General features: G+C 38.4%; 2 protein-coding genes across 4 annotated transcripts in view; one reads left to right on the top strand and one right to left on the bottom strand.

Moving 5' to 3' along the window:
- pde6a (phosphodiesterase 6A, cGMP-specific, rod, alpha) overlaps nucleotides 1-9,537 on the bottom strand; it is a gene marked incomplete at both ends in the record, with an annotated part of 35,417 nt that extends 25,880 nt beyond the window's left edge. For all 3 annotated transcript variants that reach the window (XM_079250222.1, XM_079250223.1, XM_079250224.1), the window contains 7 exons: nucleotides 791-855; nucleotides 1,364-1,438; nucleotides 3,006-3,146; nucleotides 3,931-4,020; nucleotides 5,851-6,003; nucleotides 8,831-8,972; nucleotides 9,209-9,537. In XM_079250222.1, coding sequence (XP_079106348.1) covers nucleotides 791-855; nucleotides 1,364-1,438; nucleotides 3,006-3,146; nucleotides 3,931-4,020; nucleotides 5,851-6,003; nucleotides 8,831-8,972; nucleotides 9,209-9,537 — 995 coding nt within the window. The remainder of the gene's footprint in view (nucleotides 1-790; nucleotides 856-1,363; nucleotides 1,439-3,005; nucleotides 3,147-3,930; nucleotides 4,021-5,850; nucleotides 6,004-8,830; nucleotides 8,973-9,208) is intronic.
- Nucleotides 9,538-13,649: 4,112 nt separating this feature from the next.
- Nucleotides 13,650-22,736, top strand: slc26a2 (solute carrier family 26 member 2; the record flags this gene model as incomplete). Its single annotated transcript, XM_079250049.1, has 5 exons — nucleotides 13,650-13,711; nucleotides 17,422-18,049; nucleotides 18,233-18,523; nucleotides 19,124-19,572; nucleotides 21,920-22,736. 5 exons carry the CDS (start codon nucleotides 13,650-13,652, stop codon nucleotides 22,734-22,736), a joined length of 2,247 nt encoding a protein of 748 aa, XP_079106175.1.
- Between the last annotated feature and the right edge of the window lie 2,556 nt (nucleotides 22,737-25,292).

Here is a 25,292-nt window from a genome sequence, read left to right as displayed (position 1 = left end):
ACTAGGTTGGAAATATAATACAGAGGTTGTCTACAATACAAAGACAGAGCAGCCTCTACTTCCTAAGATCATTCCATATCTGCACCAGCAGTAGTAGATGCTACAGTAGCACCATGCTCTGGTGTAAAAGCTGGAAACAAGCCAGGAGCTGCACCACAACATGATCACGACACCATTGCTGTAGTTGTGTTTGGCATGTTCGTCACATTGACTTTATATCCTCTACTTGTGCATTTACGCTGTCCCGACGGAACCCAGACAGTAGAGATTTCAGACTGATTTACCTTGGTACCTGGTTTCAGACATGATCAGTTTCATAAACGCAAATACCCGGTTTAATGTGGAAAGCACTTTGGCGCCACATGGATGGCTTCTTAAAGAAGCTGAACAAACTGATCAAGAAAGGTGGCCCAGTTGGGGACTATGATGGTTGAAGCTCAGATGAAATACTAGTCAGATAATTCCTTAGAATATTCTATTCTACAATCATTTTATCCAAAGCGGCCTACATATATACCCTGATAGGCACTTCGGGGGTTAACTTAGGGTTCAGTGTTCAGGGACACTTTGGCACATAGTCAGGGGAAGCCTGGAATGGATTCCCCTACTTTTGAGTTGAAAGACGATTGCTCTTCCTCCCAACCTACAGCCACACCTATATGCACTGAACCCAACATTGTCTCCGAATATGACTACCGGGGTATGCATGAGCTTCAAAGTTGTCAGAAGCTTCCCAAAGTTTCAGGAAACATTTTTTAGAATGGTTTACTTCATGTTGAGTATGACTTACGGTATGACTTTAATGTCCTCTTTGCCATGGAGGATGTAGTCAATGACTTTGTAGAAGATAATTTCCTGAAGAAGATAATACAGATTAACAACAATCCTGCTGAAGTACAAAGTCACTACAGTTTCTCAAAGCTCCAAAAAAAAGGATGCTTTCATGAACATTTTAGAGGGATAGTTTTGTTTATCAAGTTCATGTTCCAAAATCACAATGAATGCACTGACATGCTTAAGACACACAGTTGTCTGTCTCAAAACAATTAATTGAAACGAATGAAGCATCATTGGTCAGGAAGTGTGACTGGCAGGGGTTTTTAGAGCCTTACCATTGGCCAATCTGAAGTCTCAGGATGTTTTAAGGGCTGAACTAAACCAATATGACTTCCCTAGAAGCATTATTTAGCTGATTTAGTGTGATGGGAATCTGTCATCTGTCTTCTGATTGCTCCAATGTTGGAAAGTGTAAACATGCCACTGACACAGAGCACACTGAGTTCAGTGGAAATGAGTACAGAACAGTTAAAAGAAGGGGCAATAGTCATAGTGTCTGTAGTAGCAGAGGTTGATATTTCCTCACCCTGCCATCAGGAGTCTTGGGTCCATCATAAGGTGGAACTTCTCCCATCAGTACTGGCCACAAGTCAAAGAACTCCTATAATACACATACATCAAGAGAAACTGTGAATAGAGGTGCAAAACAGCTGGCATAGCTGCTGCTTTTTTTTCATATTCAGATACATTTACATAAAAAATGTAAGTCCCATTCAGAAGCAGCACTCTGTATAAAAATGCAAAACTCCAGCAGCCTCGTAGGCGGGTGCGATATACATGTACTGTCTGCAGAAAATGCAGAGTTCCCAAAACAAAGGCTTTAAGAAGGGCAACTAGTTTTGTTTATTCTTCTTTGATCACGAAATCGAATACCGCACCATCTGTGCAGCCAGACAACATGTGTTTGTTCTCAGATAGCAGGTGTCTGGAATTAACTGGCAGCTGCTTGTAATTAGATGGCAGTCACAGCCGATAGTTGTATTCACGATCATGTGTTACTTAACACAGAAACATTGGATATTGATCAAAGGGTGGGGTTTGATTCCACAAATTTTTATCTGCACAAGAGATGGGAAATCACGGAGATTAGACAAAGAATTTTCAAAGAAGTCTCAATAAATATCTTCTTCCAGAAGATATGGACATAAACCAGAAGGAGCGAGAAAGATAGGAAAAAAAATGATCAAGCAATGATAATCATCATGATTGTGCTTTTAGTTTAAAATTGGTACAAACACACCATGATCTTAGGTTTATTTCTGGCTTCTCAGGACTACTGTGAACAAATGAACTTGGTTTTTCCCCCTGCATCAACATTAAACTCCAATGAAATTTGATAAGGTTTTATGTTGGTAACCAGTTATCTTAACCTAAAGCATTGTGTAAACTGAAATGGGATGTTTAAAAGACATACAAAAGGAAAATGAGGTGATGGTCTTGTAAATGCACGCATTAAAGCTTAAATAACTTTTAAACTGATGAGTTAAGTCCATGTTCGCCTCTCAAAGTAATGAAAGAAGACCAGAATTGGTATGTAATGCTCAGATTTATTTCTACTAAACAATTTAAAGAGGTGGCTGACTTTTGGAGTCAGCCTGTCAAGGCTGCCACTTTCCGACACTGTGGCTTAATATTTTCTTTTCTTTTTTGTCAGACATTGGTCCTAGAACCAATCCAGGAATGGTTATTAATGTAAAACTTTGTAAAAGGTACTTTTTCGATTTACTTTGATTTTGTATTAAAAGACTTTTATATCTAAAATTAATCTTGTTTTCTTAGTAGAATCCATAAACAAAAGCATGTGACAGGGTTTATAGATAAAGTTAAAGCACTTAAATAGGCATTGTAGAGAGATATTGTTTGAAGTTACATTTTATGTATCATGTCTTAGATGGCTCTGTATAATTATGGTGGTCACAGATGTTTTATTTATTTTTTCATTTATTTTTGGTCTGATTGGTCTCTATAAACCCAATTCCAGCCCCTGCTTGATGTAACTGGTTCCTTGCCAGCGGAAACAGAAAGATCTGCTTTGAGGTTTGGCACTGGAACTACATTGATATAGAAAAACAAAAACCTAACTAACTGGACAACTGTGATTCTAGCTGATCTTCTCGTGACTTGTTTTGTATATTTTCCATCTGATCTTTCACTTAACAGTAACCAACCTTGGTCTTGGTCATATCCAGCAGGCCCACAGAGTAACGGTCACAGTTAAGGAAAGCCCTAACTGTGTACAAGGCCTTGTGGAACTGCCTCTCGATGTCTGTCAGCTCCTCAAAAACCTTGCTGGCCGACCACAGCAGTACCTGGACAATAAAACACAGAGGGGGAGAGAATTTCAGGCATATACAACTTTCACCATGATGTCAGTGAGTCGGCAATATGTCACAAATATAAAAGATATGGTCTACATGATAATTACTATCTTCATTTCTACAACTGCATGCTATTAAAATGAAGATTTACAGCTATATCAGCGGGACTTTGCTATAGTAACCATAGAAACCCATTATGGGATTTAATTATAACAGCAGGTTTAAAAAATTGAAAAAGAAAAAATGATTGCCTCTCTTTTCCTTATTTTAAAGAGTCCCGTGACTGCTATCTAGTTGCCTTTAGTCAACTCTCCAGTTTTACATCAAAATTCTCACATGAAAAACTTTCTGAAGGTACAGAATGAAGAACAGCGTACATGTTAAATTAAGAGGCCAGAACATGACATGCAGCAGTGAGACACAACAGTGAGAAGTGGACAGTTTAGCTAATCACACGTAATGCACACGTAAAATCCTGCAACATGAATTTTTACTGTTTTCAACTAAAATTTGAAAAGGTGTGCTCCTTGCAAACAAAGATTCAAACTTGTGGTTTAAAAGTGGTTAAAACTTCAAATTTCATGCAACATGCAGGTCTCTCCCTATCCTGCTGTGGAAGCCAACGTGCACATCCTCACTGTTCCAGTCCATTGAAACTGTAAAAAAACACTAATCGACATGGTTTACAGACTTCTCCTGGTCCTGACACTAACCTCTCTCCATCTGCTTCAGCAGCTCTGCTTTTTCCTCTATGCTGAAAGCTGTTCATCCTTACCTGCCCTCTTCTGGTTTCACCGTTGTGCAGGTAGCTGAGGTGGAACACTCTCAGAATCAGGTTTGCGAAGAACAGATATTTATTAAGAACCTGGAAGATAAAGACAAACTTTCAACTTGTGTTTTTGTGGATTTACTCCTAAGCAAAGAGGTTTTCTATCAGATATCAGTTTTAAAATAACATGTATTGACTTTGTCTAATAATTGCTGTCCATTAAGCATCTTATTACATTTACAATTCAAAATTGAGAGTTTTATTATTTATTAAGGCATGTTATGTGTTCATTTGTGTGTGTTTGTATGTGTATGATCAGGTGTTTTGAAGTTTGTAAGTTGTTGTGTTTTTATGTTACGTAATATGTGCTAATTATTGTTCGTAAAAAATTTAATGTGATTTGATTTTGATTTGACTTGATGAAGCTGTTTGTGGTAAATGGTTACTACTTCACAGCTGAATATCTACAAAAACTTCACACATCACAACACTGTTCTGGCAGAAAGGAGCTGCTAATTATTTACAGCTTATTCAGTCCTTGTGATTGTTTCATCACGGTGGCCGAGGCTCAAGAATTCAAAATGACACATTATGCTGTGAAGTAGGAGGATATACTTGCATCGGGACAATCACACTGTCTGCAGAAAGCTTTGAATGTTTGTTCATTTATTATGCAGATACATGAGAGATCTCACATTATTTTTTCCATATTTGATTGAATCCATTGTTGATCTTCTTTATCTCTGTTCATATTTACTTGTCTTCTGCTGCATTTTTGTCTTTAATTTGTTTTCAGGCAGAGTATTTTTTTTTTATCATTTATAAATTTGTCTCTAGTTTCCTAAAAAAGACAGCATTCATAGCTAATTCCTACAGATGACATGGATTTCTATTAGTAGAAACAGACATGTTTAGAAACATTATTTAGCAGTCAGATGTTCATTTAGAAAACAATAAATTAAAGTGACTTGATGCTTCTTTTTCACACCTGGACCAAAATCAAGGTTAACATGGTTGAGCTCTTTCCAACCCAGTTTAGGTTTTCAAACCAAAGTTAGGCTGGTCTTTGTGTAAAATGGGGAATTGCCGATACTAAATTTAAGTCTTCTCTTCTGAACTATCGGAGTTCCGTTATCTAGAATTGACACTTAGTTGTCTTCGGTATACTGCTATATATATATATATATATATATATATATATATATATATATATATATATATATATATATATATATATATCATATATATCATGCTAAGGCTCTTTGGAGGTGTACCATATTAGTTAGTGTTTTTTTAAGAAATAGAACATGGGGCATTTAGCTAAAGGCCTATTTATGCTCAATGTTGGTCTATCTTCTTCATCAGTCAGGCACATGATTTGGTGTGTTTTGAAGGGGCTTTGCTATCTCTTACTTGATTCATAAAACAGAGCAATGCCACCAGAAATTGGGGGCAGTGTTGAGTTGTAGCTATAACTGACACACAACTAGCAAAACGAGCAAACCAGGGAAGAAGAAGAAGCTATGGCAGCTTCATATTGAGTATAAATGCAGCAACGTTGAAAGTGTTTGCAAATGATTCCCCCATTTACGAATGTAGCATAATAGGGCCTTAAGAATGCAAAAGGTCTGCTTCATGTAGGCACATATGGAGCTAACCGGGCCCTGTAACTCTAAAGATTTACATTTGAGGAGGTTCCTCATATTCTGGCAACCAAAATACCTCTGATCAAAGACAAATTGGGTTGTATAGCATGAAAAATGTCAACAAACCTTGGATCGTTGAAAGTAAAGTTCGGAAATATTTGATTTCTAATGATGTTTCTACTTTTTTGTAAACTTTTAAGTTCGCTCACAAAAACTTAAAACTTAAACTAGTGAATAATGAAACTACGTGCATTAAGAGATCAGCAGGATCATGAGTTACCTCTTCATCCTTTGCCGTGAAGCATGTTCCATCCAACTTATTGATGGCCATCATGACAGCCACCATGTCTTTACCATTCATGATGGGGACAGCAAGGACATTCTTGGTAACATAGTCAGTCAGCTCATCAACAAAGTTACTGAAATGGGGGTTCTAGGAGGAGAAACAAGTGAAAGAGAACTTATATTAGTTTGTATTTCATGGCATGGTCTTCTTCACCCTTCAAAAGGCTCAGACTCCAGACTCAGCTTTGATGAACACTCTGCTCTCATCCATAAATGCTGCAAGCGAAGGCTTTTGATCATCCACAAACCCAATGCTCTCCCCGCTGTGCTCCACCTACTTCTCCAAGTGTACAGCCAGAGTCATCAATTGTGCCTCCCCAGGGGTGTTAACGGGGTCATTAGCTGCCAAGGGGGAATAAAAGCTTGCATAGGGACCAGATTTGGGTGTGACAAGGCCTCAGTCCTTGTTTAGATCTTGTTTGTTCCTTATTTAAAGAACATAATCTGTTTCTTAAAGAAAACGTAGGAGAACATTTTTGACAAATAAAACTAAACTTTCATCTTTAATCTTCAGAAGCTTGAAGTAAATGTTATCTTAAGTATTTCTGTTCCTTAGGATGTCTTTAAAAATGAAAAGAAATTCATTTCAAATTTGGATTTCAGCATTTCCACTGTGTTTAAAGTAGTGGTTCTTAAATTGGGAGTCAGGATCAGGATCACAGATAATTTGTACTTGAAACTGATGCTGCTGTTAACCAAACAGAAAACTGTTGCCGATTTCCCCAATGTACTGCTCAGTCATAAGCTTAATTATTAAGGTGATAAGTATGACTGATAAACACATCTCATGCTGCACTGGAATAAATGAAAGAGTGTGTTTGGATGTGTTTACACACAGTAACAGATATTGCTCATGCTTACGTCAAAATTTACAGGTTTTAGTGGCAATTATAGAGAAAAACCATGAACTTATAATTGACCATAATTCCAGGCACTCTCCATAGTAACCCAAACCAGGGTGGTTCAGAAGAATAAAATGTATGCAGAAAATTTAGTTCTTCATACTGCTGTTGCTACATACACAGCAAACACAGTTACTTTTTCAAACTGCAGTCACTTGAAAGTAGAATCTCTAAAAAAATCTAAAGAGATTTCATTCTTATCTGCAGTATCAGAAACATGGTAGAGAAAATATATTCTAATAGGTGCAGACACCGTTAGATTTAGGCTTTTTTCAGGCTTCCTGAATTAGCCTGATCCTGGACACATATAAAGTTATCCCACACAGCTGGGCAGTAGGACAAGTAGTTGCCACCCTCGCCTAAAGCACACTTTGAATCATATTTTGATATTAACATTTAAACAAGAAACTAATGTTTCATTTGTTTTATTGCTTAATATTTAAAATTTGCTGGGTTTTCCTTCTTGTTAAGAGTCCATGGCCACACAGGTGGAAAATTTGGACAAAATAGAAACTGAACAGCTCTGGTAAAGTATACATTCAGGGCATTTGTGTTCACACATTCTTCCTTGGCTAATTTAGCTTGTTGGGTTATGACACATCATGGCATATTAAGTGGATTCTGAGCCATTTCTGTTCAAAAAGACCAGGAAAGCAAAACAGTTAAGTGTAGAATAGATTAAAGGTGCTATAGTGCTGAGTCTGTGAAAATGGCTCAGGGCATATGTGACCTCCGGGAGTAATCTGGGATCGCTCTAATTCAGGACAGATTAACTGGTTCCATGTACAGCCTTTCCACCTTCCTTGAACCCACGCACATGCACAGACACTATGAATAACCAAACATGAATGACTGAGTTACACCAACTCTGTAAAATGTGTCAGTAATTTAATTCACTTTGAAGAGGGGAAAGACAAATGAGGAGGGGAAACTGAGGCCAGCTCTTAGTCACCACATAATCCCCACCCACAATACAGGAACCCTGACAGGATGGCCAGCCTGTGCTAGATTGGATTGGGGTGGAAATAGCAAGCGGAGAGACAGTGATTTCCAGTCTGCGCATTACTAAAAGGCCATTCTCTGTGAATTAGCATCATAAAGCCTACCAATATTATGGAAACATTAGCAGTGCCTTGTGCTGCTGGTGGGGAAACTGAGGCTTGGAGCCTTTGATGGTTCCAACCGCCACATTTCCCATCACACTTTCATGCATTTGTCTGAGATGAGGCTGCAGCTCGACAGACCGAGGTTTGGAGCAGCATGATGTTTGTTCTGTCGTGGCTCATGGGGAAGGCACAACACACAGGCCTGGCAGCAGAATTGGTAGATAAAAAAAATACAAACGGGAACAATCAACCCGGGTCTGTTTTGTTCGTACATCAGCAGCTGAGCTCTCTAATCTCCCATGAAAGGATGTGATTGAACTGATACTGAGTGCTTGTAATCCATCAGTTATGTGGAGTGGGATGCTGCTTTATTAAGTGTAAATGTCACAGTAACACTTTGGGCAGGTATGGGTAGGGGGGAGTTGAAAAGTAGCAGACCTGCAGCAGCATGATTGGTACATGAGAAAAAGCTTGCCAGCTATTTTCAAATGTCAAAGGTATTGGCTATAATGAGATTGAGCTGGCTTTGGTTAGATGGAATTAGATGGCACAGTGGTGTCATGTCTCCCTCTGGTGGTCAAGCAGAAACAAAACAACATCATAACTTTCACACAAGACAAAAGATGGGGTATAAGTCAGTCTATAGAGTTTTTCTATTTAATTTGAACATGAAACACCTTTAAATCATTGCTTAAACATGAACATGGCCTCTGTGTGAGCCAATTATGGTTAGTGCAAAGGAATGGTCGATCTAAAATCACTAACTAAGACACACTACTGGAAAGATTTTGTTTGACATTTCCTTTTTATGATTTGGATGTGAAAAGGATGGAAATGATAGACTATAGTGATATAAATGGTTATCTAATATCCTAAGACAATTAGCCTTTGTCAGGTATGTGTCTACCTGTGATACATCAGGGACGTTGACCATCTTCTTGCTGGTGGCTACGTGGCCCACGATGCCCATGTCCAATGGGTACACGATTTCACTCTCGGGTGCCACCAGGCACTCATCATACGTTGAATCTTTATGGACATTGAATAACCTAAAATTACATGAAATATTTTGTTTTGAATTTAATTGAAAATGTTTCCTTTTGGTAAAATCTGATCTGAAAGTAAAATGCTTTGAAACAAACATTCCTGGGCCAGCCAGCATCGGTACTATGCTTTTTTTTCTCAAGCTACATTTTTTTTTACTAGATATGTGTCACTTTTTTGCTAAACATACAAAACATATCTTATATCTGTCAATGAAACTACTGTAGAAATGCCCTATCACCTGGTGGCCAGCTCTGCCACGCCGTTCCTCTGCCGGTACATGAAGAGACTCATGCGGTCCGCCCTCAACATGAAACTGAGGTGTTTCATGAGCTTGAAGACAGACTTCTCCATCTGCAGGTTGTCCTGGATGTCCCGTATGAGGTCGAACAGGATCTCACTCTCATCCACCATCGTCAAATCATGGAACTTGCTGATGTCCACCATTGTTTTATGGTTGTTATCCAGCAGGTCCGAGATGACTTTCGGCTTTAAATTTCGGTCATAGAACTCTTTGGCGAACTGAGGGTTGGCATCCAGGAACTGCTCTGCTGCCGCTGCGTCCACCATGGCTGCTGCTGACAAGGAACAAGTTTTAAAAAAGACAGTTTTAGTGCTTGGGACTAAATAAAGAACTACTAAATTGTTTAAGGTTACCTTATAAACAATAAGAAACACACCAATTATAATGTTACTTTAGCCAACATCTTCTGTATTGTGACCATAGCTGGATATGTTAACCCTGCATTTGTAAGTTATTCTAAATGACTGAAACAGGCGGAATTAAATGTGTTGATGCAACATAAGTAGATGTGATGTGAAGCCAAAATGATGAGCAAAAAGATACTGAATAGCTCATCTGTCTGATGGTTTCTCATTAAAAGCCAATAGACATTAGTTTGTTTGTGTACGGTATTCAACTCAAGCAGTTTCCATGACTTACTAAAATCCTGTTATTTAATCAGAGACAATGACTACCATCTCTAATTACTGATATATGATATGCTCTGTTTTTACTTGCCAGGTACGGCATGAATTGGTTAATTTAATTCTTTTCTGGTTCTGTCATCTGCTTCTGTCACAGCTAAACTATCACCTGCCTAAAACACTTTATATGAAAATGGAATTAACGTTATTAATCATAATTATGTGAAAAATACATATTTCACACAGATCTAAACAAGGACATGAATTAAAACAGTTGTACCTTTTCAAGTCCTTGTGTTGTCCCCAGGAAAGTGTGTAATCCCTCTGTCCTGCTAACCAACCCAACTGCAGATGTCTGACAAGTGAAAAAGGATTACCTGGATGGTTTTAAGTAGTCATGTGTGGACATAAGCCTGCATCCAATTACAATGCTGGGATTACGCCACTGTCCAATGTTTAATAATACTATCAGGGATTCTTGTCTCTGTTGTACAACAAGACTCCATTAGAACCTTTAACTGTTGCGCAGGATGATAAAAATAATTACTCGTTGCACGTAGGTTGTTAGATTGATGTATTGACCTCATCATTTATTTGCCAAACACATATTTTGAGAAGGAAAGCTCAAACCAACTTGTTATTTAGACAATCAGATATGATTTTACTGAAACACTTCTGTGCAAAAGAAAAAAGCATTAAAAAATTACATTAAAATCAAAACATTCCAGGTTAAAAACTTTGAAAGAGAAAATAAACTCAGTGTAAACTAAATATTTTATGGACTGTTATAGGAAAATATTTAATGAGTGGTAGCCAGCTTTCAGAAGAGATGTCATAAGTTAACCTCTTGGGATGTAAGCATGTTTAAAGTGTCACACTGAAACTTTGGTGGACTTTTCATACTTCCATCTTCTCTGAGCTCCCTCTAATCAAAACAAATCAGTCCAGTTGACTATTGCTCCGTTATGTTTTATTTTGTTTCCCTGCTTCCTCTTACAATGCGTTCTTGCATTTCTTTGCTGAATCAGCCATAGTGCACATTAAAAAAAAAATTGTGTTGATATCCAGTTACAAGCTAAATGCAGCTGTGACACGATGCCCACGGCTCAGGATGCTGCAGGTCATCATCCAGCTCCAGAAATGTTCACAATGAATGTCTCTGTGCCATTAAAACATGTCAAACACATTTTTTTAAAATTAAGAAATGTATGTTTTATTTTAAAACTCCCTTCCATTGCTCTGTGAAACTCCAAAAATATCATCTTTATATTTTGGTAACTGATATTTTCTTACTCTGCAACCAAAATAAAACTTGCTTGGCTTTGTCCTTCAAAGTTTTCGGACAATTTGTCAGAAAAATGACATCAGGATGAAGACTTCACTGATGCATTCCTATAAACTTGTAAATGACAAGTTTACAGTCTAAACCTTCAGAGCTTTTCATGGTCAGGCTCCTCTTTACATTGCTGGCCCGCTTTATTTACATGCTAGTCTGAGGTCACCCAATCAGAATATGTGAATGGTCCCTTTCACTTACTTTAGGTCTCAAAAGGACCAACCTTACCCAATAACCTTTCCCTGTCTTTCAAGGTTTGGACTCTGAATATAATAGCTTGTGCGATCTATTTATTTTTGTCAGATTTTTTATTTTGGTTTTAAATTGTTTCGACTTGCTGTTTTCTGTGAAGCACTTTGAGAAGAAAAGTGGCAGAAAATGGATGGATGGATGTGACAACTACCATAGAAGTAAACTTTACTTACTCACTTACGTTCAGTATAAACTAACTGTAGCAACTGTGGGTTAAGAATAACTGCAGATAAGATTATTTTATCAGCATGAAACAGCTCCTGCACTGACGCCTCTTGTTTTACCAAAGACGGTTATATTTAAGTAAAGGCTCTGCTGCTACTTGAGAAGCAGAAAAATAACCTACTGAGCAAATTTAAACAAGGTTATAACTGGCTTTCATAAAATGGTCTCAAGCAATGAACTGAAACAATATCTGTGCTTTCAGTTCTTTTAAAAAAAAAAAAAAAAACATGTTTTAAACCATGTCATGTCCAGCATCATGACAAGCAGAGTGAATGATGGTCTGGCTACCGTGTTGTGAAAAACAGACAAGGACACAAAGCATAGAAGGTAACAATTGCATATGCAGTATCAAACTGGCAACTTGGCAGAAAACATCATAAAACTGGGAACACATTACACCTGTTTTAAAATCGCTGCATTAGCTCCCCATGCATTTCAGGATTGATTTTAAGCTTCTTTTAGTCGTTTACAAGTGTCTTAATGGACTTGGGCCTTCTTATCTATCTGACATTGTTTCAAGTTATGAGCCCTTGCAGACCCTGAGGTCTTTTGGTACCAGCCTTTTAAATATACCAAAAATTAGAACTAAAACATACGACGAGACCTCGTTCCAGTTTTATGGTCCTCGCCTTTGGAACAGCCTGCCAGACGACCTAAAAGCCGCAGAGACTGTTGATGTTTTTAAAACGAGGCTCAAGACCCACCTTTTTAGTTTAACTTTTATTTGAATTTTTCTTCTTTTTTAATTCATTTGTCTGTTTATTTATTTATTTTTAAATAAATACATTTATTTACGTTGTTTTAATTGATTTTTAATATTTTATATAGGTTCGTTTTACATAATTTTATGACTTCTTTTATGTACTTCGTATGTATTTACATATGACTTAGGTTTAATCTTATTCTTCTTATTACTGTTTTACAGAATTATTGATTTAGTTATTTTATCTTGTGTGTCTTTATTTTTACTTTTTTTTTTTTTTTCTAACTTTTTAGCTCCAGTGTTTCTTTTTCCTCATGGGGATCAACCCATGTCAGGAGCTGCACCTATTTGATCGGTGGGGTCGTTGCAACAGGAGTTGTCCTGGCGGGGTTGTTGGTAGGGGTTCTACACTGCAGCCATATGGCTGCGGTGCCCCAGCAAGGGTTTTCCCTGCGGTTGTGTGTCTGTTGGTCATTCCTAGGGCGGCTCCTGACATGGATGGATTCCCCAGATGTTGTTTCCTCGCAGCAGTGTCACACCAGATACAGAGATAGAATCCTGAAACATAAATGGTCAGAGGAAGGGTTGGGTTGTGTGAGTGTGTGGGTAAGGTGTGTGTGTGTGTTTTAAGTGTGAAACTGTTTTTTATGTTGTTAAGCACTTTGGTATGCTTCTGCATGAAAAGGGCTATACAAATAAAGTTTGATTTGATTTGATTTAAAAGCAAAGAATAATCAGGAGCACGTGAAGGAAAACTAGCTGAGTAATACATGAACAACTACTGCAACACCGACGGCAAGTATGAGAACATAGCTATAGCTACTGATGATTGGGTTTTGATTTCCTTTCTTGGTTTGTGGAGTCCATCCCCTCTGTGCGTTCTGTTCTCTTTACTTCATGTTTACCATACACACCAGCTCTTCACACTGCTTCCTGTCTGGTTTGTTCTTTTCACTGTACAGTTTGTTCACCAAATGTTTCCTTGTTGTTTCATGTGTTCTCCGTCCCAGTTTTTGTCTCTTGCTTTTTTCTCTTGTTATTTGTATCCTTCTGTGGCTGCATGCATGTTTCTTTATTTAGGAATATGTTCTCAAGTCTTGCTTTATTGAATCCTGACAGAAACAAAGAGGACTGCAAGTCCCAGGACATGGAACTGGCAACACACCATAGGGATCACCATGTACCCATCAAGAAGAATGCAGAGAAACACCCCAATCAGAGCTCACATGGCCATGGAGCATGGGCCCCATGAGCCTGGAGACAACAGCCCGCTGGTCTCACCAGCTAGCAGTCACCCAAGCGTGAGTTGAGTGCAGAACACAGGGTACCCTTGAGGACCTGGGCAACCCTAAACAACCAGCCACTGTGGGTCAGTGCCTGCCCCAATACTCCAGGCCAAACAGCCTGGAGACCAGGATGTTCCCAACCCCACCATCCCTCCCCACACACACACACACCCAATGCACAAACTTTAAAAAATACTGAATTCTGAATTTATCAAGTGAAATAAAAAAAAAACAAAACAGTAATTCTATGGTAACATGTTACTTGATCATGTAAAACCCCTCATTGTTTACCCTATTTGTGTAGTTTGTGAGGATTTATTGGATTTTCTTACTGCTCCAAAGTAAAATACTGCTAATCATATTATTTAATGTACTAATATATTGTTATATTTTATCATAAAGATGACATCTAAAATAAAAGTAAAATTCTCAGTAACAAATCTGTAAGACTCTTTAAAAAAAAATATTTTTTTTTCCATTTCCTGATTTCTGTTGTTTATTGCTTGCAAAGAGCCAAAAAATATTTTCAGCTTTAGCTAATTTTAGCTAGATCTTCAGCAAATCTGTCAATGTTTGAGACTGACACTCATGTACAGCGTTTCCCCCTCTGATGCTCCCTGAAACTCCTACCGTTTATAGTAGGAGTTTACATCATTAGTTTTCTCAAGGAGAAAAAAATCAGTCCTATCACACCTAACTTTTCCTGCAGCTCGTGTGTCTCCACCATGAGGTGATGAACCACAAATTTCAGTCAACTCCTCACCCACGCCAAAGAATCTGAGACTGAGAGTAAACAAGTCAGATCACTGGTGTGCAAGATGAAATCGGCTGCACTGGTTTCACACTGTCACTCAGTGAAGGTGTATTCACAGAGCTGTAAACTGTAAACAGAAATGAATATTTCTGAATGCAACATTGCTATCATGCAGGACATTAATGTCATATTTTCAGGAGATTTTTTCAAATACTAAACAATTGTTTGATGCACCTGCTTCCTAATGCTCTTGTGACTCGTTGCTAATGAAGGACGTGGATCAGACTAAAAGATATGCTGCAACTACAGTGCTTCTGCAAATAACATCCACGTGCACTCAACTTTAAACTTGTTAATATTAATAATTTAAGAGTAAACTGAACAATTAGTGGTTACAGTAATGTGGTGGTTGGTATTGTCTCTCCACAGCAGGAGGGTTTCATGGTTCAAATCTCAATTTAGGCCTTTCTGTGAGGAGTTTATTTGTTATTTCCTCTGTGGAAATAACTGTCCCAACTTCCTCCCAAAAATATGCATATTAGATTAATTGGAGATTCAAAACTGACCATATGGGTGACTGCGAGTGTGCATGGTTGTTGATCATTGTTTCCCTTTCTTCTCATCTCTCACAGACTGAAACCTCAAATACTCCTGAATCAGATAAAGCAGGGTAATAAAATTGCAAATGCTGGTGCAATAACAGAAAACTGTTTCATAAATTTTCTTCATATTTCATCCTTTTCTTTTTTTGTCCACTGCATGCATTGTTGACATCCCGAGTTGTTAGCTAACAGTTCTTAGCTATAAAAAGTGCAAACGTCCTGTTTTTCTGTCTCTTAAATATTTGTTTTCATTAATACAAGAAACAACATGGAAAGAAATTATGTGTTTTTGTGAATGGTGTAGTAACAAAGTAAAGATCTTATTACCTCTTGCTTAGTTGTTGATAATGTAGCAACACACACTGTTTCACCCCTTGTGTGTTCTGTCATTTGTTTGTTAAATGACTGATTAGTCTTGGTTTAATAAAAATAAATATATATTCTCCTGAAAATGTTCAGATTCAACTACTGACTGAAAAAGCATATATAATATCTAAAGAGGGAGATTGCAAACGATAAAGAAATAGAGGGGGGGGCATAAGACTTTTCGGAGGTACTGTATTTACAGCCGATCCTACATCTTAGTTGGTTTCAGCCTTTAGTTAAGTTTCAACAAACGACTGTAATCTCTCAGAGAAAATGAACTAATTTGAGACCTTTAGTGCTGATAGTTTTAATTTTCTGGTCAGATTCACTGAAGACCAGATAGCACTGCTTGTGAAACCTGAATTAAAATCTTAATTACCAACCCTTGTTGAAGAGATATTTCACTGAGATATTAAACTACAAGGAGTAGTAGACAATATTGAAAAAAGGTAAGAACCACTGACCTTAGCCAGATATTAACTTGTATACCTGTTTATTACTGTTATGTATACATATTCATTTTTTAATCATGCTTATTTTCACTAAAATTTTTATAAAACAAATAAAGACAACTATCTAAACAATGTCCTGATTAAAAAAAGTTCCAACAATGTTTTTAAATATATTTCAAGAGGTTAGAAATGTATGTATTTCCCAAGATATGTTGCCAGGTTAAGGCTGAAATAAATGCAAACTATAAGCTGATTTTCATTATATATATATATATATATATATATATATATATATATATATATGTAAAATGATGAATAAAAATAAACACAAACATAACATACAAGAAGCAGTACATATTTTTTCCTAGACGTGAACCATTTTTAGACACAAACATCTCACAGTTCAGCATTGATGTCAGTTAGATAGTGGTATACCACTCTGGTCTATCAGCAAAGCGCTCAGCCAATCGTCTCGCACGTTTCATCCTACGTCATGACGTACAACACTGGACGCAAGCGTAAAATGAATCTGAGGCGGAATAAAGCTCGACGGTCGCAGCATAACTTCACAAAATATGCTTAAGCTCGACTAGTTGGTGCGTAGGTGAGTAATTTTGCATACTAAGATTAATATTTTTTAGTATGGGACTGCAAACGGACGATGTTTTACTTTACTCGGTTCAAGTTTCCACTGTCCACGTTGGCAACTTGTTTACAATGGTACCCATTCATTTCCCAATAACGCAACACTGGCAGCTGTCTAAGTCAGTGTTTTAGTATTTAAATAAACCAATTTGAATTGTAATAGCTACATCTATTATACACTTCTCCATTCAGCTATATCAGACCTGTTTGTGTGATATATCTCAGCTCTCTAACTCTGTGTTCCTGCTTCCGTGCCGGCTTTTAAACAGCTTGAAAGCAGATCAGATAATCTGATTAACACGACTACTACACGAGTTCAGTTGAGAAAAGGTGGTGCTTAACTCTTTTGAAACAACAGCACGGAAGACCTTTACAAAAAAAAAAAAAAAAACTTACTGTGCTGCCAAATTAGACGATTTTTTTTTTAAGTTGTACATCTGAATTGCAAAAGTAAACAAATGCAAGTAAATTGCATTCACCCTGCATCCAACTTCTTATAGAATAAACTAAAATAGGGAAGACTCTAAAGACTGATGGTGTGGATTTCTAATAATGGTGCTATGTCCTTGGTTTGGTAGATATCCGTATTGATCATTAACAGGATGTGCTAATTTTAATGATATAAGTCACTTGAAGTGTAATCTGACCTGAAGAAGAAGCATCTTATCTGCAGTGTGATGTAATAAAATTAAAGAAATATTTTGTGTAATCATCAACCTGTTAGAAATATAAAGTCATCATGTCAACACCCTCTGACCATTAATACCAGTTTTGCAGTTTCTCAGAAAAGTAGAAATATGAAAATCTGCCCCCTGCATTAAAGATGTAATAATAATATATGTATATTCGGATAGTTACAGAGAGTAGTTGTTTGACTTGACCATTTACCTTTCTCCATCTCACCAGACACACAGGCTCAGTCATGCATCATGGGGACGAGTCCTGCCCAGCAGAGGATGATGGGACAAAGACCCACATTCATCAGCCGCTTATTCTGGAAAGAGTTGAGAAAGAAACAGAAAAAGAGTGGCAAACCATCGTGTCTCACCGGCTAAAGAAACACTGCTCATGCACCCCAAACAAAGTGAAATCCAAAATACTAGACTTTGTTCCAATTCTGAAATGGCTGCCACAGTACAAGCTCAGAGAGTGGATCCTGGGGGATATTATGTCAGGGGTTATTGTTGGAATCCTGCTGGTTCCCCAGTCCATAGCTTACTCTTTATTGGCCGGTCAGGACCCAATTTATGGTCTCTACACTTCCTTCTTTGCATCTATCATTTATGCCCTCCTGGGCACTTCCAGGCATAACTCTGTTGGAATTTTTGGAGTCCTCTGCCTGCTGGTTGGCCAGGTTGTAGATAGGGAGTTGGCTTTGGCGGGATACCTCACAGAAAGCAGCAGTCTCGCCAGTAACAACAGCGATGTCCTGCTGACTGGCCAGGGGAACGGGAGCAGTGGGCTAGTATGTGACAAGAGCTGCTACGCAATCACAGTGGGAGCAACAGTAACCTTTACAGCTGGGGTTTACCAGGTAGGTGTATGAGTGTGCTCAAGTGTGATCCTCTGAGCCAAACTAGGCAAGTCAATTTCATTTGATTCAGCTTGGTTTCAGTCTATTACTTTAATCAGTTTTGATGAAGAACTTAAACCTTGAATACCAGTTTCCTGCATTGTTTCCAATCTGACACCGTACTCCTGCTCATCTCTCCGTCAGGTGTTAATGGGCATTCTGCAGGTTGGTTTTGTGTCCGTCTACCTCTCTGACTCCCTTCTCAGCGGCTTTGCCACAGGAGCCTCCCTGACCATCCTCACATCACAGTTAAAGTACCTTCTAGGCCTGAAGATCCCAAGACCCCAGGGCTGGTTCACTCTGTTCAAAATCTGGTACAGCGTGCTCACCAGCCTCGGAAGCACCAACATTTGTGACCTTATTACCAGTTTGGTGTGTCTGGCCATACTAATTCCTTCAAAGGAGCTAAACGACCGCTTCAAAGCCAAGCTAAAGGTGAAAACAAATAACTTTATGGGTTATTTTCCACAATAGTCAGACAGAAACAAGACCTTTTAAAGCGCATGTGGATTTTTTTGGCTCAGCTAAATTTTTTTTAAAAGCTGTAAAAGTTTTAACACACCCAAATAATGTAATCCAAATTGCTCTAGGATCTGTCTATGTAGCTAAAATGGGCCTAGGCTTTTGCATGTATGGTAAATAGACTTAGATTAATCAAAAGTTTGGACACACTTTCTCATTAAACCCAATGGGAAGTGTGTACTGGTTGTGTATATTCAGTAGCTCCAGTTGGATATTTTTTTGCAAATATTGGAACTATTTATAAAATAGCAAAATATATATTCTTTTTAATAATTGCAGTAGTTTTTATTAGTTTATTTATTGTTGATACAGATTTGAAATAATCTTGACAGCTGTTTGAATTTCCACATTGAGGTTATAGTTTAGGATAGTTTTATTAAAAAGAAAAAAAAAAGATGATTTTGTTTTTTTCTAAATGTGGTTAATATTACAGTTTGTGGCTGAATTTAACATGTGTTGTGATGTCAGCATTGCATTGTTTATAGTCTGGTTAACTCTCCATATCTCTTTCAGGCTCCGATCCCATTTGAACTTTTCGTGGTGATAATTGCAACACTAGCTTCACACTTTGGTCACTTCAACACTGATTACGGTTCAAGTGTTGCTGGCGACATCCCCACAGGGTTCCTCCCGCCCCAGCCGCCCGCATGGTCCCTGATTCCAAATGTTGCCGTTGACGCATTCTCCATCGCCATTGTTGGATTCGCCATCACTGTCTCGCTGTCAGAGATGTTCGCCAAGAAGCATGGCTATACAGTGGATGCTAACCAAGAGATGTACGCCATTGGCTTCTGCAACATCCTGCCGTCTTTCTTCCGCTGCTTCACCACCAGCGCCGCTCTGCTGAAGACCCTTGTCAAGGAGTCAACAGGGTGCCAGACCCAGGTATCAGGCCTGGTCAGCGCTCTCGTCCTGCTGCTGGTGCTTCTGGTTATTGCGCCGCTCTTCTACTCCCTTCAAAAGTAAGCATACCAGAATCTGCAACAGTCTTTTCATGTTTGCCTCACGTGCCTTTTCATCAATGGCCAATGATTATCGGTGGATGCCATTACAACTAAAATAGTCATATAACATACCGGCACTGTAGGCTACCACAGACTGACAACACTCATTGTAGAAGCCAACGTGGGCATTTCTGTTAAAAATCCAGAGTTAACGGTTTAAATACTCTGTTAAAACTAAGGAAAACCTTAACTGGGCTATGAAAACTAGCCCAGTCAAGGTCTTACTTGATTAAAGTTTATAAGAGCAATCATAAGGTAGCCAATAGAATTACACATGACTTAACTCACTGCTGTCTATTAATCAATTTTGGCAATTACCAATTAAATTAGGTACCAACAGCTCATCTTCAAGCTCACCTTGTTATCTTGTGATAACTGATTACAGCAGGTGGTCTTCTAAAGAAGAAGACCATTTCTTGAAAGAGGTTAAAAGGGGGGAAAAAAAGATAATGTGAAATTTAACGCATCTTCTGAATACAAACTTTTATATTGTGATACACCGTTGCTGGAATGACGGCTTTGAGGTAAAGTAGAGCTGTGTCTGTCATGTAAGCAAGAAGTGAAATTTAGTAAGCTTACTTAATTAAAAAAATGGAAACTAACTGGATCTTACATTCCAACTATAAAACTTTTCGTTAAATTGTTTATAATTTCAGCAAAAGCCAACTCAGATTGTCATGGCTGCCATTAATATGAGATGAAATGAAAAATACTTTATTATTCTCCAAAGGGAAATTCAATAAAAATTTTAATAAAAATAAAATATGATAGTTAGTCATAGATATCAACTTAGATCTACTACTAGTCATCTGTAAAATGGAGACTTTTTTACCATAAGATTCCGCGTCCTTACTTGCTCGATGACGCAGTGACATCTGCAGCGTCCTGAGGCTGAGAAACTGCACTATGGAACTTTTACATCTGGGACGTGATGTTTCATTTTGCGGGAAAATAACGCGCAACACTGAAACACGCTGATTCAGCAAAGAAACTCAAGAAGATTAAAAGGAGAGAACGGGACAAAACAGGAGTCATTGTGAGATTGTCTTTTGTTGGCTGGAGAGAGCTAACAGGTCAGGTGGATGCAAGATGGATGCCGGATTATTCTAATCTATTCTATTCTACAATCATTTAACAGACGCTTTTATCCAAAGTGACGTACATGTGGGTGAGAACAACACAAGCACGAATTCAAACAGTAGAGGACATCGTAGGAAGGTGCTAGTAGACTGTCGAGTTGGACGCAGGTCCTTCCATGAAGTGCTACAGGCTTTTTTTGTTGTTGTTGTTTACTCCCTTCCCACCCCATAATATCACCTATGTTATAATACAAAGAATTAAATACCATAAAATTTGTTGCAAAGAACTGGGCTAAGTTCTCCAACTTTCCAACAAATATAGCTATAAGTGTAGAAGTGCTCCTTGAAGAGCTGAGTCTTCAGCTTGCTCTTAAAAGTAGACAGGGACTCTGCAGAGCGGACAGAGTTTGGAAGATCATTCCGCCATCGTGGCACAACAGAGGAAAAGAGTCTGGCTGGTGATTTAGTCCCACGTATTGGTGGTAACACGAGGCGTCTTTCATTGTGGATTAGCCGTCGATAGGGGGCGCATTTTGGGGAAAATGGCAAAAGTTCTGTAGTGTGTCTTTAAAAGAATTCAACATTTAAGGACTTTCTTAAAACTCTTCCGTTTTGCTATAATATGTATTTTGAATTGTGTGCAATGCAAAATATACATTACATCTACAGTGAATACACACAAAATATCCAACTTATAGCATAATTAAGTTATAAAATTCATACAAAGGTGTAATCAGAATTTAAACCTTTATTTTACATATGTGGAAGGAATCAGCAGTTTGTTCTGTTTATTGGAGAGTTTGCTTGCAGTTCTTTGTTTATTTACCTTTTAACCACAGGTTTCAAAGGTAGAGTTTGACTAATCCAGATAACCTGGCAACAGTTCAGGGCTAAAACTGATGTTTTTCACTCAGCAGAGGCTTTGCACAGGAAAATGGAAACAGAGATTTCTAAATGCCATGATAACATGATGATACAAGATTTGTCACCAGCTGGGGAGATGCTTTGAGTCTTAGGCTAGACTTAATTGCTGTCTTGTTTTTATGCTGATTGGCATTACTTTATTAGGTTATGATGTCATACTCGCTGCTAGGACCAAATGCTGTTTAAACTTGCTTTCCCTTTGTGTAGCGAGTGTTTCCATATGTGTTGCACATGCGTCCTCGTGTGTTGTATGATTTAGCGTGTTTGGTGAAATTGCAGTAACACTCGTGCTCCTTTTTCAGATGCGTCTTAGCTGCCATAATTGTGGTGAACCTCCGTGGAGCTCTACGAAAGTTCATTGACCTTCCCCGCATGTGGCGCGTCAACTGCATCGACGCCTCCATCTGGTTAGTAACCATGGCAACATCAGCACTGGTCAACACCGAGCTGGGACTTCTAGTTGGGGTTTTGGTTTCAGCCCTCTGTGTTTTGGGCCGAACCCAACAAGCCCAAGTGAGGGAGCTGGGCCGGGCTGCCACCAGGGAGCATTATGAAGATATGTTGTCATATCACGGCCTCCAAAAGCATCCTGGAGTGGCCATCTTTAGATACGAGGCCCCAATCTATTACGCCAACCAGACCCTGTTCAAGAAATCTCTCTACAAGTGCGCGGGGCTCGACCCTGTGAGGGAGAAAGCACGGCATGTCAAGTTCAAGAGAAGCAAAGAGGAGTCCGGAGAAATACCAAAGATGAAGTCAGAAGATAGGGCTTGTAAGGAAGACGAAGCTGCTGCTACTGTTACCTTGATGCTTGGGGAGAAACCTTCCCAAAAGTTGCGCAGCTTGATCATCGACTGCAGCGCAATCTTGTTCCTTGACACGTCTGGAGTAAACGCTCTGAAGGAGGTCCGAAAAGATTACAGCGAGCTCGGGGTGGAAGTTCTCTTGACCCAGTGTAGTACCTCGGTGCTGGACACTCTGGAAAGAGGAGGTTACTACAGCAGCGAAAAAGATGGCCATGTAGGACAGAACAAAATAACATTCTTCACCATTGAAGACGCCGTCCATTACATCCAAAGCCTCTCCTCTCCTAATGGAGATTTTAACAACAAAATCTAAATATATAAAGTAGCTATCCAGATATTTATGTTTAATATATGCTGTAAACACCTCATAATATGTAAGGACAATCCGAGGTTCCAGATGTGCCTTGCTACAGTGCTAAGCCGTCATCACGGCTGTAAAGAAGTCTTTATTTAATGCAGCTTCAGGATGTTTTTAATCCATCATACAGAAACATGAAGTACTGATGGGTCAGAAGGAAGCTTTACAGAAGAGATATTATTGTATTCCACTTAAAACACCCTGAAGCATCCCTTAGAAAGGTAGCTTTTTTAAAGGAATATTTGTGAACATTATTTCATAAATAATTTTGTTCTTAGTTCAGTGGAACCCTGAAAATCTTCTGATCGCTAAAAATAAGTGTGCAGATTAGCTGAGTGTCTGTTATTTAATTGGAAATGTGGAAGTGAAACAAAAAATGATCAGGGAAATTGTGGGAATCCTGGACTGCAGGGGAATTAGACCTAAGATTAACAGAACAATAAAGAAGAGAATAGAATAGCAAAAGCTTGAGGAGGGTTTTGTTGTTAAGTCGTTTTCATCCAAAATGCTGAGAGTCAGCAAAGTGCAGCGTGCTGGGGTTCATTCTCCGTCCATTTGTAGCCCAATTAGCCTCAACTTTAGCATGTTTAAGTCCCACAGGGATCTGAGACAAGGTCTGGTGGGTTCATATGTTAACCAAGCTGCACAAGGTTCTATTTGAAAGTAAACTAAGAGCTGTTGTTGGTTTTTTTTTTGGTTTTTTTAGGATCTCTTATGTCAGATGTTTAGTGCATACACCAAGGTTGCAAAAAAGTTCACGCTTCTTAAAATGATCTGCCTTATTTGAGTAATTATTCATTCTCTTTAATCCAACCAGCCGAGTGTGAAAACACCTGAGTTACAAATTCAAGTGCTTAAGTACTTTACACATTTCAGTGACATTTTGTTGCTGTACATGGGTCAGATTATTGAGTGTTTTCACTCCTCTGTATTTTATACCCAGATACAAGGAATAATGGAGCCCAGGTTGAAAAATCCAGTCATTTTTCTAAGTTTCGCTTCACTTCGTGGCACTTAAATGAACAAAATTGTCTTCCTGATTGCGCTAACGGATCCAAAAAACATCTGCTATTCTTGATATTTATTTTATGAGATTAAAAAAAGGTCAAACTCGGCCTTAACATGAATGTAGGCAGCAGAACCAAAAAGGCAGTTTTCTGCAGCATCTGCAGCTTTCTCTGTTTTTAAGAAGCCATAAAGCAGTAAATGGATTGATAGTTTAACAAAGGAGTGGGACTTTAGAGTTTGACCTAAGCAGGCAAAGCTTGTTTTAATTGTGCAGTGCCTTAAGCTGTGCCTCTACTGTACTCTCATGGATTTACTGTGAATGTTTTGGTGTCACACCTTCTGACATATGAATGCAAATCATCATTTATCTATCGTACTGTTGCAGTTAGACAGTCATATACTGAACACTGACAGGAAATTATGAGATTATCTGGTTAAGTTTAGTAGAAAATGCATCATATTTTCTATCTGTACTTTGATTCTGAACATTTTAAGCCTTTTTCCTACAAAACAAACAAACAAAAAGTTCTGAATGTGTCACTTTGATTAATTATACTGCTTTACTTTGTCCTCTGAGTTTGCTGAAGGTCATGGTCTTATGACTGTAGCCTCTGCCCTTTCCGCTGTGACTTGTGTCCTGACAATTGATAGCAGGTTGATGAATAGAAGCAAAGTTTAAAGGAAAAAAAAAGTGCAGTTAATGCCACGTGAGACTTTTTTGAGCACACAATTGACTAATGGTGGTTGGATTCTGAGCAGCGTAGCAGGATGTGTGAGCATATCCTTGGTTAAGGAGGGAGGGATGACGGGACTGCTGCAAGGCAAACAAACAGGTTTTTCTGACTGGAAACCAGTTCAGATGATCCGCAAACCAAATAATTTTGTGAGTATTTAAATTTAAATGCTTAAAATAGTAAATACACAGTTGAAATGTTAAAGAAAAAGTGATAAAAAGATATTGAGCTCAATTTTCTCCTCACCAAAAGAAAAAAACCAAAGGAAAGGGCTCACTGTGGGATTCTGTCATCTTGTGTTTATTGTTGTGATTTATTGTCGTGATTTGGCCAGTTTCATTACAACTGCCTAAGAACTGTGTTGAGCATTTAGTCACAAAGCGTTATTCAGACATATGCACAAGTGTCGCCGTGGTCACCAGGCTGACGAGTGCTTGTCAGTGCATAGGCACTAGATAAGTAAGTCGATAAGTTTGTTCTATGAATAGAATTAGTGGACTGAACTGTTCACCTTTATCGGCCTTTGATAAATCAGGGGAAAGGGGAGCTCAGGAGGGAAATATGCTGACCGTGTGCAGCGGTGCATTTTCTACTACAAGTGCCTTTGTTATGTATGTGCACACTCCTGAGTGGAATTTGTCATGCAGTTTAAACTTTTTTTTTTGTTTTTTTTAAAATAAAATATAGCTATGCAATAAAGTTTATTGCAGCCTTTCTGAGGCTCTGAAGTTCCAGCAGCTGTTAATCCTGAAAGGGAAAGAAATGCAGA

This window comes from Telmatherina bonti (assembly GCF_933228915.1).
Source record: "Telmatherina bonti genome assembly, chromosome: 12".
NCBI classification, from domain to species: domain Eukaryota; kingdom Metazoa; phylum Chordata; class Actinopteri; order Atheriniformes; family Telmatherinidae; genus Telmatherina; species Telmatherina bonti.
Note: the sequence above shows the minus strand (reverse complement) of the source record. Positions and strands in the feature narration are given on the sequence as shown.